Source organism: Sinocyclocheilus grahami, unplaced genomic scaffold (assembly GCF_001515645.1).
Source record: "Sinocyclocheilus grahami isolate Dianchi unplaced genomic scaffold, SAMN03320097.WGS_v1.1 scaffold300.1, whole genome shotgun sequence".
Taxonomy (NCBI): Eukaryota; Metazoa; Chordata; class Actinopteri; order Cypriniformes; family Cyprinidae; genus Sinocyclocheilus; species Sinocyclocheilus grahami.
In genome coordinates this window covers 183,304-196,765 of record NW_015505479.1, presented here as the reverse complement: position 1 = coordinate 196,765, position 13,462 = coordinate 183,304, and the positions used below count along the sequence as shown (strand labels likewise).

Here is a 13,462-nt window from a genome sequence, read left to right as displayed (position 1 = left end):
GTGTGGAAGTGCGCTCTGACGATGACAGCGATGGTAAAATCATCTGCTCAAGTTGAACCCTTTTAAGTTTAAAAAGGAAACAAAATATGCTTCATTTTATTCTTCTGTAATTGTTCTTAAAATATCAAGATCATTTTTTGCTATTGCAGCAGTTAGAGGTCCGTCCATGCTGGATATATAGGTCCGAGTCGCTAAAGACCCGGATATGTAATAATGATTGGTGAAACATTCATTCATTTAAAGGTTAAATCATAAAAATCAATTATTAAAGATTTACTACATTTGTACTTTAAACTAGAACTAAATATGATTAAGTGCACCTCTTTTCCACAAGGTTTTGAGAATCAAATGATGATATGAAAAAGTAACACCCAGAGTACTTTGATTATTTGTCTTGATGTTATGATGGATTATTTAAATATGTTATGATTACAACTCAAAGCAATTCATTAATAGTAAAGTGATGGCTCCGTTGATTATAATGGAAACAGTCGTGTTTTGTTTTGTCACTATTGGCATTCTGAGTTGTTCTGAAATGTTTATTTGGTGTCAACATCCGGTCTTCCTAGTCAAAGACCAGCAGGCTTTTGGGGACGGTGCAAAGCCAATTATTCCTCCTTCTGAAGTGGACAAGGTGCTAATGTTGTCAAGCAGAAAGTGAGGTGCCGGTGAATGATCACAAGGCTGTTGGAGACCTCGGGGAGGTCATACTGAGGGGGCTGGTCAAGTGAAAGTTAATTATAGCTGTTGCCTCTTCAGGGAGCACAATTGTCTGGTCTTGGCATCGGTTTACCTCTCTGCTCTGTACTTCCGTTAGAGATTCAGAGTCACTCACTCTAGCAGCGCTGGTCAAATGCTAGAGCTAAATTTGGAGGCTGTACATTGAAATGCCGTATTTAGTGTTGCTGTTTAGGTGCACTTTGCCTTATACTGCTGCTTGACTATACATGACCCAGATTTACAATGAACAGCAGCCGATGACCAATAGACGTGTTCACAGAACCGGTTTCTTTCAAAGAAGTGCAGAATAAAGGCATTGACACAAAAAGCTCATTCTAGAAGTTTCTTTATTTAAAGAAAGCATTGATTTATTTGTGCTCGCTCCATTTAAGACTTATTAATGGATCTGAAGCAGGAAACATGGAAGTGCTTTACTTCAGTAATCCGTGAGGAATTCTTCTAAGGGTGGGTTTTCCATGTGCTTACTCCAGGTCTTGTTAAGGTATTTCAGGGTTATTTGTAAACTGATCAATTTCATCATTCTAGAGGGAATGTGGCTTATTATAGTCAGTTTGAAAAAAGTCTCTTATGTTCACCAAGGCTGCATCTGCTTTAATATGATCACAGTTTAAAATACATGTTTTCTATCGGAATATATTTTAATGTGAATTATTCCTTTGATGTCGAATAATATGCTCAAGTCAAGTGCATACTGAACGGGCAATTCATTGTTCATTGTAGGAATTTATATGAAATGCAATTAGTATGAAAAAAGCTGAATTTTCAGCATCATTACTCCAGTCTTCAGTGTCACATGATCCTTCAGAAATCATTCTAATATGCTGATTTGCTGCTCAAGAAATAAATTATTTATATATGCAGGGTTCTCTGAATACAAAGTTCAGAGCACCATTTATTTGAAATAAAGGTAACACTTTAATTTAAGGTGTCTTTGTTACACGTACTTACATGTAAGAACAATAAATTATGCATAATTACATGCAAGTATGCCTAAAAGTAACCCTAACCATACAGTAAGTTTGCATGTAGTTAATTAATATTACTCAGTACTTAAATGTATAGCTACACTGTAACAAGGACACCTTAAAATAAAGTGTAACCAAAACGAAAACCTTTTCTAACATTATAAATGTTTTTATAGTCACTTTCGATCAATTTAATGCATCCTTGCTGAAAAAAAACTACTATTTCAACTTAATAATACATTCATATTTATATACTTTTAAAATAGATTTTACAAATAAAAATGCATTTTCTATATTATTAAATTTTAGATTTAACTTTCCAAAATGGAAATTAGTGCAATTTTACACAATTATATTATAGATTCATTCATAAATCTGTCTTTTCCTTTATCATTAACCCGTCATCATTTTCCCCCCTGGACAATTTCACAAGCATCACAGGCATCTAAGCACTTCACTTTTGTACACATGTCATGGTACCACCAAATGAAGAGGTCTTGCAGCTTGGCCCTGATCTCAGCTTCCTGGGCTGAGTGAGATCTGGGAATCATCTCAGGCAACAAAGAAACAGATGGACTTTCGGCTTGTGTTTTGCTTGAATGCAAAATTAATTGATGTTCGTTACGGTTGTGATTGTTCTGGAGCGCTGCGTTCCAGCAGCCTGTGGACCTTGTCGTCTTGAGAGATGCGTGAGGAATTGAGAGCTTCCAACTGGACCATTTCATCCAGTTGCAAAGCGTCATGTTGATTCAAGACTCAATCTGTGCATCGTTCTGTTTATAATGTGAGGGAATTCTTCGCTCTTTTAATGTCGGGAGAATGGAACAGTTCAGGGAATAAAGAGCTAAAGCCTTGTCTTTAGAACACGTTGGAAGTGTAAACATCTTTGATCTTCCCATGCTTTGAAAGCCTGAGGAATTCATCTTCCGCTCTCTTGACGGCACGGCGGGTTTCTGTGTCTCTGGGCTTTCATGGCACAGTTACCTTCCAGTGCTGCTCCCTCTGTGCCCTCTCTGGCTTTCTGTTTTCACGCTTCTCTCTCGCTCCGATCCCTTCTGCCCAGAGCACAGCGCTGCTTTTGTCATTCTAATGAATCGCGCTGAAGCCAGAGATGTCAGCAGTCTGATTCACACATTATTCTCTGGCTCTTTGTCTCTGTGACTGTGTGTGTGTGTGTGTGTGTGTGTGTGTGTGTTTAGCTGAATTTTCAGCATCATAAGAATTGGTGAAAGCCCCCACCACCACCACCTAATGCCCAATGCAGGCCTGCCTTATTATTGCAGTTAAAAGTATAGTTCACTTAAAAATGATACATTTTAAATATTGTTTTGAACCTGAATGACTGACTTCCGTGTAAGTTGTTCATATACTGAAACTGAATCGGGCTTTCAAGCTCCAAAATTACAAAAAAGCATCATGAAAATGTGGTCCATACAACTTTTGCACTATATTCTAAGTCTTTTAAAGTCCTATAAAAACTTCAGACCAAAATTTATGTTGTTGTTCACTAAAAATCTCAATATTCCTCTGTCTTCTTGGTGTAGCAGTGAACAAATCATTTTGAATCAGAACCTTTCAGTGAATTAATTTAGTTCACAAAACCAGTCTGAATGATTTGTTCACAAATTGGACTGATCCGGTACTTAAGTTTGACTGACTCGATGAATCCTTTCCAGTTCTTAAAGGGATAGTTAACCTGAAAATTGGGTGAAAAAATATTTTCTCAACTTAACGTTAAGACCATCCATAAGACTTTCGTTAATCTTCAAAACACAAATTAAGATTTTTTTAGTGAAACCTAAGAGGTTTTTGGTAGGGGTGCTACGATCAGAATTTTTGAGGCCGATCACAGAAATATCACCGATACTGATCTTATTTTTTATCATGTAGAATTATTTATAGTAATACTCCAATCAGGAATTTTGACATTTATTCAGGGTTTGAATTTCATTTTTGAAAATGGGGGGAATTTCCCTCTTATAGGTGACTCTTGTGAGAGGTTTTTTTATTTTAATTTTTTGAGGGGTGGAGGGAAGCATTTTAGACATTTTTCAAAAATATATATATTTATCATCTAAATGTTCGATCATGCATTGCATTTTTGTTTTTACACTCGTGCAACTATTGCACAATATCTTACACACAGCACAGTTGTTTAAGCAAGTAGCAAAACATTTAAAATACTTTTCTTACGTTATCACAAACATTCTAAATTAAATCTTACCACTAACAGAAACAGTCAGCTCTACTGCCTTTTTTGCATTTGAATTATTACAAGCAATCCTGCGGTTCATAAATAACTTTGCTTTCCTACCTCCACGAGTGCCATCTATTATTGCCTTGTTTATCTAAAAGTGCTCTTTTCCTTTAAACCTAGCCAAAAAGCCATACGTGTTGAAACACAGTAGACTTTAAATGCATTTATGCTGTAATTACTACATTTTCGTTTTCATAATTACAGCAAATCATGTGCTGTCACTTTAATTCAGCGCGTGCAGCAAACTTAGTGTGGAATCAATCGCTACACTGCTGCAGATGCACCGCTTCTGTAACGCACTGCCGGATCACCATTAAAATCCATTAAAGGGTTAGTTCACCCAAAAATGAAAATTAGGCTGTGTTTTACTCATCCTGTTAACAAACGTTGGTTTTCACGAGATTCACCGGCGCATGCGCAACGCTGAACTCATATGTCATCCACCCAGAGCTGCTTCTCGTGTACAACAGTGAGCTCAAGCTACATTAAAATGATTATTACGTTTTGAATATGGATATTTTTCTTACAAAAACGCATCAATTCGCTACCGGAGGCCTTTGTTCACCCCCCAGAGCCATGTGAGACTTTTTTTTATGATGAGATCGGCCTTTTTAAATACTAGACAACATCCCAAAGCGATTATCGGCCGATAGTGATCGGTAACCGATCAATCGGAGCGAGCATGGACTTTCTTTCTCAAAAGAAAATTCATGCAATCAAAACTTTGAAGATCCAAAAAGGTCATAAAGGCGTCATAAAACGAGTCCATGTGAATCAGACAGTTTAATACAATTTGTGAAGAGATATGATCGCTTTTTATGATGGACAAATTTAATGTAGGTTATACTTGACTTTTATATTTTGACTTTATTTGACTTTTCAACGCACATACATAGAGCACATCAAATATGGTTAACACAGAGACTCAAATGTTTGTGCATCAAATGCTAGAATAAACCTCATTGAACTTCCGTGTTTACCATATTTGATGTGCCATTTATTTGTCGGTCATTGTTTATATGTGAATAAAAGCCTAAATAAAGTCTGTTCATCAGAAGCAATTATATCTCTTCACGAAACTTGGATTAAACTGATTTGTATTGATTTTACAATGCATTTATGACCTTTTTGGATGCATTACATTTAAATGGAGGGACCGAAACCTCTCAGATTTCACTAAATATATCTTAATGAATATCTTAAAAGTAAATGTTGACAGAATTGTAACTTTTTGCTGTCAATGGGAAAAATGTAATAGATTAATATGCTATCATTCAGAACTAATATTTTTATAGAATATTACCATTACCAGTTTGTGCTCAGGAAGATTTCTTGGGGGAAAAAAAGTCTTATGCTCACCAAGGCTGCATTTATTTGCTCAAAAATAATGTAAAAACAGTAATATTGTAAAATAATTGTACAATTTAAAATAGCTGTCTTCTGTTGGAATATATTTTAAAATGTAATTTATTTCTGTGATCAAAGCTGAATTTTCAGCATCATTACTCCAGTCTTCAGTGTCACATGATCCTTCAGAAATCATTCTAATATGCTGATTGGCTGCTCAAGAAACATTTCTGATTATTATCAATTTTGAAAACTGTTTTGCTGCTTCATATTTTTATAAAACCGTGGCACGTTTTTAAATGTTGCTGTTCTTAGAGAACGCCTATAATCATTGATTTCACCTTAGGGGGCGTTTACACGACAACGTTTTCAACCAAAAACGGGAAACTTTTTATGCGTTTTGCCTGTTCGTTTACACGACGACGGCGGTTTGGGGACTGAAAACGCATATTTTTGAAAACGTGTTTCAAAGTGCAAGTTTTTGAAAACGCCACCGTTATCGTTTCCGTGTATAAATTCCCACCCAAAACGGGAATCTTTCAAAACGGTGACGTCATGCGCGTGTGTAGTACATGTTAGGTATGTAGACATGCGCAGTACGTGTCGATTTTAAAGGCAAGCACGAACAAACATACACAACAATGGCGGAGTACATGGTACTGTTGGTGCTGCTCAAGAGTTTGCTAACGCTTCTTCAGCAAAGTGTGCATTTACTTCACCAATATTACAACCAACAGCAGAGACGCATCTTATACAACATATAATCGTCACTTCCCTACAGGTACTGTTTACTAACAAGGTGACAGCGCCAACTACTGGCCTGGCATATGTAAAAGGGTTTTTGGCCGTTTTCGCGGATATGTGTAAATGCAAATCGTTTTGAAAACGTTGTCGTGTATACGTGAAACTTTTTAAAAATGCAAGGGAAAAACTTTACCGTTTTTGACTACATCGTTGTCGTGTAAACGTAGCCTTAGTCTCTGTTCTCTCTTGTCGTATTGTGTGCTTCTCCATTCCAACCTCAAACCACAAATGGGGAGACTTCAAAGAGGCTCACATGTTTAGTCCGCCTTTGACGCAGGAACTCTGTGATGATGTTTTCAACGGGGCTAGCCGACTAGCGCAGGTGTGGGCTTTGGGTATCAGTGACGGGAGCCTTTGAACTCATCCGCCCTTCCTCTTATATCGGTTTCTGGGATTGTTGAGTGCTTATCTTTCATTTGGTCAGTGGTGGTCAGTCAGTTTCTGCTATACTACACGGGCCTATTATATCACTGTGACACATTACAGTGGTCGTTCTAAGATTACAGTATGACATTTCCCATAATTGGTGTATAATAATGTGCAGTACATCAGGATATTATTGAATCACCTAAATTGATTCATTTTGCCGATTGAGTTACTGCGTTTGAAGAGCTTCCGATCCGCATGTTACGTTACACTGTTAAACGAAAGTGATTTATGAAGGGCTGCGTGTTCGCGTATGGCTGTTAGCTACAGCACATCACAGCATCAAAAGGTTTGAGTGTTATACCCACTGGCATGTTTTCTGAGTTTTGAATAACCTGTTATTATAGGGTTGGGTTGGCTCAGTTTGGCTCATGTTTGAAATTAAGCAAAGGCCATTTTGATAATGTTCAGTCTAAAACTTTTTTTTTTTCTTCACAGGGACATAAAGAACAACATAATCACACATATTGAACCAGGAGCTTTTTATGGACTTTTCACCCTCAAAAGACTGTAAGTATTATTCTGTCTCACTTGTGTGTAAAATGTGTTGTTGACACCAGAGTTAGTATAGTAAACTAAAGGTATGTTTACATGACAGTGATTGTACTAAAAACGGAAAAGATTTTCTTTTGTTGTTTTTGAAATGTTTCAAATCAGTCGTTACAAAAACAATCCCCATTCACACGGATCGGCGAAAATGACTAAAAGTGCCACATTACGTCTGCCAGGCCAGCAGCAGGGCGACGTCTCTTTGTAAAGAAACCCTACGCACATGCACATTCCTATAGACTGAACGTGTAATACGTATGTGCATGATGTCACTGTTTTCACAAATTCACGTTTTCAGAGTCCAGGTGATAACGGGATTGTTTTCAAAAACTTGCACTTTGAAACCCGTTCGCATTTTTTAGGCCCCCAAAAAATTGTTCCTTAAATGAACGGCCAAAACTCATAAAAAGTTTTCTTTTTTTAGTTGAAAACAGTGTTGTGGAAACAGCCTCTAAAACTGTAAAAAAAAAATTGCTACTTTGAATCAAAAACTTTAACTGAGATAAAATCTTAAACTTATTTTATTTCAGCTTGTTGGCAAGGCAACATTTATTTATTTAGTTTAAATTCATGTACTAAAATAACTCAAACGAAACTGAAATACTGAAGTTTTATAGACAAATTTAAAAAATAATAAAATTATCTAATAAATATCTATCTGTCTGTCTGTCTCTCTGTCATCACTGTTTGTGTTTGGTAGCTCTTCAATAATTTATTTTTTCCTTCATGTATGTTTTATGCATTTTGTCCATATACGTAATATAACTATGTAAATAAATAATAAATATCTATTTCATTGTATTAAATATTTTTTTTTCTTTTTCTTTTTAAAGATTCAATCCTGACACTGGTAATTTTGTTGCGTGTGCTAAACTTTGACTAAAATTAAAATATATATAAAAAAAGAACGCGATAGTACTGAAATAGCACTGGTTGACACCTCGGTTGCGAAAATGCTCTGATTGAAGTAAAAACAGCTTCACCGTTGGGTGTGTGCAGCCACAGAAATAAGACTTCATCTTTCTGCAGTTCTTCACTCCAGATGGACGATGTCCAGACAGTGCTCTGCACAGCATGACTGATGCTATCGACTTTAACATGCCAGTACTTCTGTGTGTGTGTGTGTGTGTGTGTGTGTGAGAACTATTGAGAGTTGGAGAAAGAAAGGAGAGTTTGTTCCGTGTTGTGTGCATATGTGGCGAGTGGTCAGTTATATACGTACTCCTGTGAGGGTTCGCGTGTATGGCGCGGCCGTGTAATATGACTCACTCCTTGCCAATATAAACTGCTCTTTAGCTGGCTAAATGGAGAAGTATGCAGCTCCCCTGTAAAAGAATTTCTGTCGTCCAGGACTTTTGAGAGAGTGCAGAAGATGAATTTTCACAGTTTTATATTCTAAGTTACATTGCCAAATGTCAAAGTAGTTTAAAAGAAATTGCTGATGCTAATTACCAAATGCATTCATTAGTCATTAGCTTGAGAAGATGAGTGTGTGAGAGATGATAATATCTTAATGTGTTATCTAAAAGACAGTTTTATGTGATCATGATGAGCATTATTCATACTTTATTAAACTGTAAAATTATTATATGCATAACTTCAACCCAATTAAATGTCAGGGTTTATTCTTTAAAAAGACATTTATATTATTTATAATATTTTGTTTAATATTATAAATAATATAAATATAAAATGTATTTATATATATGTTTATTTTATTATATTATTTATATTACTTTTATACGAGGTTACATACAAAACATAATTGTTAAAATTAGTCTTCTGTTGTCTGATATTTTTTCATGAATTTCTTTTTTCCTTGACAATGTAGGTAATAATGCATTTTGTCCATAGAAATGTGTTTTTGACTACTGTATAGTGACATTTTTTGTTGATTATTTTAAATATCAATTATCAGTTTTTTTGATTAGTTGTTACAGCCCAGTATTTAACAATAGTTGTATCAAATTTTTGGTAACACTTTACTTGAAGGGGTGTGCATAAGACTAACATGACACCTTCATAATCATGACATGACACATGTCATGAATATGAAGGAGGTTTTATGTCATTATATTTTTCATGAATTTCTTTTTTCCTTGACAATGTAGGTAATAATGCATTTTGTCCATAGAAATGGGTTTTTGACTACTGTATAGTGACATTTTTTGTTGATTATTTTAAATATCAATTATCAGTTTTTTTGATTAGTTGTTACAGCCCAGTATTTAACAATAGTTGTATCAAATTTTTGGTAACACTTTACTTGAAGGGGTGTGCATAAGACTAACATGACACCTTCATAATCATGACATGACACATGTCATGAATATGAAGGAGGTTTTATGTCATTTTTAATGCAAATATGACATTATTTGACCTTACCCTAACCTAACCATAGCCCATAACAAATACATCTCAAACAATGTCATCTTTGCATTAAAAATTACATAACTGAGCGAATGACACTTAATGACAGTTGTCATAAACATGCATAAAAACCCTTCATATTCATGACATGTGTCATGTCTTGATTATGTAGGTGTCATGTCATGATTATGAAGGTGTCATGTCAGTCTTATGCACACCCCTTCAAGTAAAGTGTAACCAAATTTTTCAACTTGTAACCTGATCATACAGCACTTCTCAAAAGTTTGGAAACATTATAATGTCTAGGTGTTTTTAATGAAGTCTCTTATGCTCACTGTGACTGCATTTAAGTGCTCATAAATACAGTAGGGACACTAATATTTTCAAGATTCAACAGATTTTATTTGAATATATTTTTAAAATGAAATTTATTCATGTGATGAAATGCTAAATTTTCAGTATCATTACTCCAGTCTTCATTGTCACATGATCCTTCAGAAATCATCATTACTACTACACTCTAAAAAATGCTGGGTTAAAAAGGGACAAACCCAGCTATTGCGTTGTTTTGACCCAGCGGTTGGGTTCAAAGCATCCCAACCGCTGGGTCAAAACAACCCAATTGCTGGGTCAAAACAACTCAATAGCTGGGTTTGTCCCTTTTTAACCCAGCACTGGGTTATATACATTTAACCCAGCTTTTTTTAGAGTGTAGTAATGATGCTGAAAATTCAGCTTTGCATCAATGGAATTGCATTTTAAAATGTATTACAATAGAAAACAGTTCTTTTTAAATTATATATATATATATATATGTATTTTTTTGCAATATTACTGCATTTTTGTTCAAATAAATGGGGCCTTGGTGAGCAGAAGAGACTTTATTAATAGCATTTAAAAATCTTAATGTCATAATGTTTTAAGTACTGTATGCGTTTGATAAACATATGTGGTATATTTATGTGGTGCCAAGTTCTATGTGCATCACCCACAGGGATTGCATTAGTAAGGGTTAGATAGAAGTAAGCAATAAGGGAATAGAAGGAAAACCATCACCATTCATCTTTTACACATAAAACATATAATATTTTAGACAATGAAGAATAACCATTCATGCAAGGGCTTCATCAAAAACCAGCCTTGCATTCCTGCTGCTGTTAAGCCCTCTGGTATGATAGTCACTTCCATTTCCATTGTGAGTCACATGAGTCAAATACAGGAGCGCCCAAAGGCTTTGTATTACGCTAAAACCACATTATGGGACTTGCCATTCAATTCAAATTTCAGACCATTTATGCTGTTTGCTTCGTAAAGATTTGACTGATGAATTCATACTAAGATGTATACATAGAAGGTTTTCTACGCGCTTCTCTATGCTTTTGAATGTTGGAGTGAAGCTTGCTGTAAATCAAAGTGCTCTATTTTTTATGCCTCGTGCTTGTATGTCTGAAACATGTGGCTTGACATGAAAGCGAGCGATTAAATGGGGTTTAGAGACCTTTGCCAAAAACATGCTGTGCGCTGTATGGAACGACTGCTGGATTGACAGGAATAATTATGTTTTGTCTAGGATGCAATGGTTGCTTGGCTGTCAGTTTTAATCAAATATAGGCAGGATGAGATCATTTCCTATTTGGGGTTTGGTGAATGTATCATGTTTTTTTTTATAAGGGATGTTTTGCTTAATAAACACAGTTATGCATGGCTGTATGAATGCTGTTGCACTCAAGTGTTGTTGTAAACTAAAACTATTAAAATGTATTGTTTATTGTCGTAATTAACTGAAATAAATCTGAAATAAAATATAATTTAAAGAACTGAAACTTAAAAACCAAAATTGAAATGTTGCATTAAAATAAGTCTGAAGTAGACTACTAAAATTACTAAAAGTACAGCTGAAATAAATATAAATTAAACCTAGAAATAAAAAAACAGCCAGTGAAAATGGCAAAAGCATGTAACAAAATTACAAAAAAACTTAAATTAAATTACGAACTAAAAGAAATATTACTGAAAATATAAAAATAAAAGCTAATTCAAATAAATACTGTATGTAAATAATACTAAAGTAATGCAGTTCAAGACCAGAATGCTGTCAGTTATGGTGCTCAGCGGTTAAAATAATAATTGTTATAATAATGTTGGATTATTATAATTAATTTGATAGATGTGTCATTTAGTTTCTTCCTTTAAGGCTGTATTTTATAAAGTCTCGTTTCCACCACTGAATAAAAAAATGTAAAAAGTAATTGAACTCACAATTCTGAGTTTTTTCCTCGCAATTGTGAATTTCACGGTTCAATTTTATTGTATTGTTTTCAGAAATGCAACATATAAATCGCAATTACAAGAAACAAATCTGAATTGTAAGTTTATATCATGCAATTCTGAGAAAAGAAGAAGAATTGTGAGAGAGAAAGTCGCAATTACCTTTTTTTTTATTTTTCATACAGTGGCAGAAATGGACTTCCTTAGTAGTTCGATAGAAAGAGTATTAAAATACTTGAAGATGTTGCAGATTGCATGTGATTTGTATGTATTAGCTATTTCCGTAAATGCTTTATATTTGGACAAATCCAGGTAAGAAATGTTGAATAACAGTGCCTTTCTCTTATCTTTTGTACCTTGCAGAGACTTGTCCAAAAACCTGATCGGCTGCCTCCATGTGGACGTCTTTAAAGGCCTCTCAAACCTTGTCAAACTGTAAGTCGTGTTTTTATCTCTACTCTATGAACTTGAAATGGGGAATTTGTCGAAATACCGCTTTTTCATCATAAAGAAATAAATTCATGTAAATATGGATTATTTATAGTGTCGTAAGCCACATTCATAACAACAAAGTCGCATGCTTTTAGTGTAAAATTAATCTGGCAATGCACATTTCACCCATTTTAATGTAAAATACCATCCATCTTATAATGCATCGCAAATTATACTCATTTATCAGTCCGTCGATCCGTCTGTCTGTCTATCTGCAGATATTCATATTAGATTGAGATGATGAGAACACAAAAGACATTGGTGGTGTTTGGCTGAGATTCATTAGCCTGATTACCCTTCACAGAAAGCTAAAGCTGGTAACAGGTGTTGTTAGATGAGCGTGTTAACGCTGCCGTCCCGTGAGGAACTGAGCGTCGTCTTCACCTGCTGAAGGTGAAGATTACAACTGATCCAGTCATTTCAATTAAGACAGCAGCTGAAACTCAACAGATTGCGCCCCAAAACAGATGTGATGTCAAGGGTATACAGGACAAATTGAAAACATAAACTGTTGGTAATGAGGCTTTTTAGTTTAATATGTTAATGGATCCCACTTGAATAAATGGGACCAGAATTACAGTCCTTAATTTGTTGTTGTTTTTTGTCATTTTAGACCACAAATGACACGTTTGCCCCAGTGGTTATGAAAGTTGTGCACAAAATATAAAAATAATTTTGAGCAGTTTTCACAGATGTTCAGAGCAGTGATGTTTCATAATAGTAGGGATGTAACGATTCGATTCACGATTTTTTTTAACAAAATGAGATTTAAGACAAATTCTAAATTAAATGTGTCCTTTTATTATTGCTTGGACAAAATGCTGCACATTTCTTTGTGAAATTGAAATATAACACTATAATAATATACTAATATAGCACTTGCGTATTATTGCTCTTTCTTTGGTTTTGATCGTTTCTATTGTCCTCATTTGGAAGTCCTCATTTGGAAGTCGCTAAATATAATGTAAATAACAAAACTAAATTGAAATGTTAAAACAAGCCCCAAATCAAATAAATAAGTAACACAAATAAATTAAATCTCTTCACATAAACAAACTCAGGCTTTGTCTGTGCTCTTTCCTTTTAAAATGAGAGGCAACCACTGCATTTTAATCACGATCCAAACAAAGATGCTGCATACATGCTACACGAGCAGTTTTTAATCTAAATTAAATTGTATCATTTCGAAATTTGAAGCAAAAACAGAATGGTTTGACTTCAGTTTTGTGAAACTATGCATAAA

General features: G+C 34.8%; 1 protein-coding gene across 1 annotated transcript in view; it reads left to right on the top strand.

The window, feature by feature from the left end:
• adgra3 (adhesion G protein-coupled receptor A3) overlaps nt 1-13,462 on the top strand; it is a 57,274-nt gene that overhangs the window by 19,689 nt on the left and 24,123 nt on the right. Inside the window, exons 3-4 of the mRNA XM_016293195.1 lie at nt 6,979-7,050; nt 12,091-12,162. Of these exons, the coding sequence (XP_016148681.1) occupies nt 6,979-7,050; nt 12,091-12,162 (144 nt within the window). The remainder of the gene's footprint in view (nt 1-6,978; nt 7,051-12,090; nt 12,163-13,462) is intronic.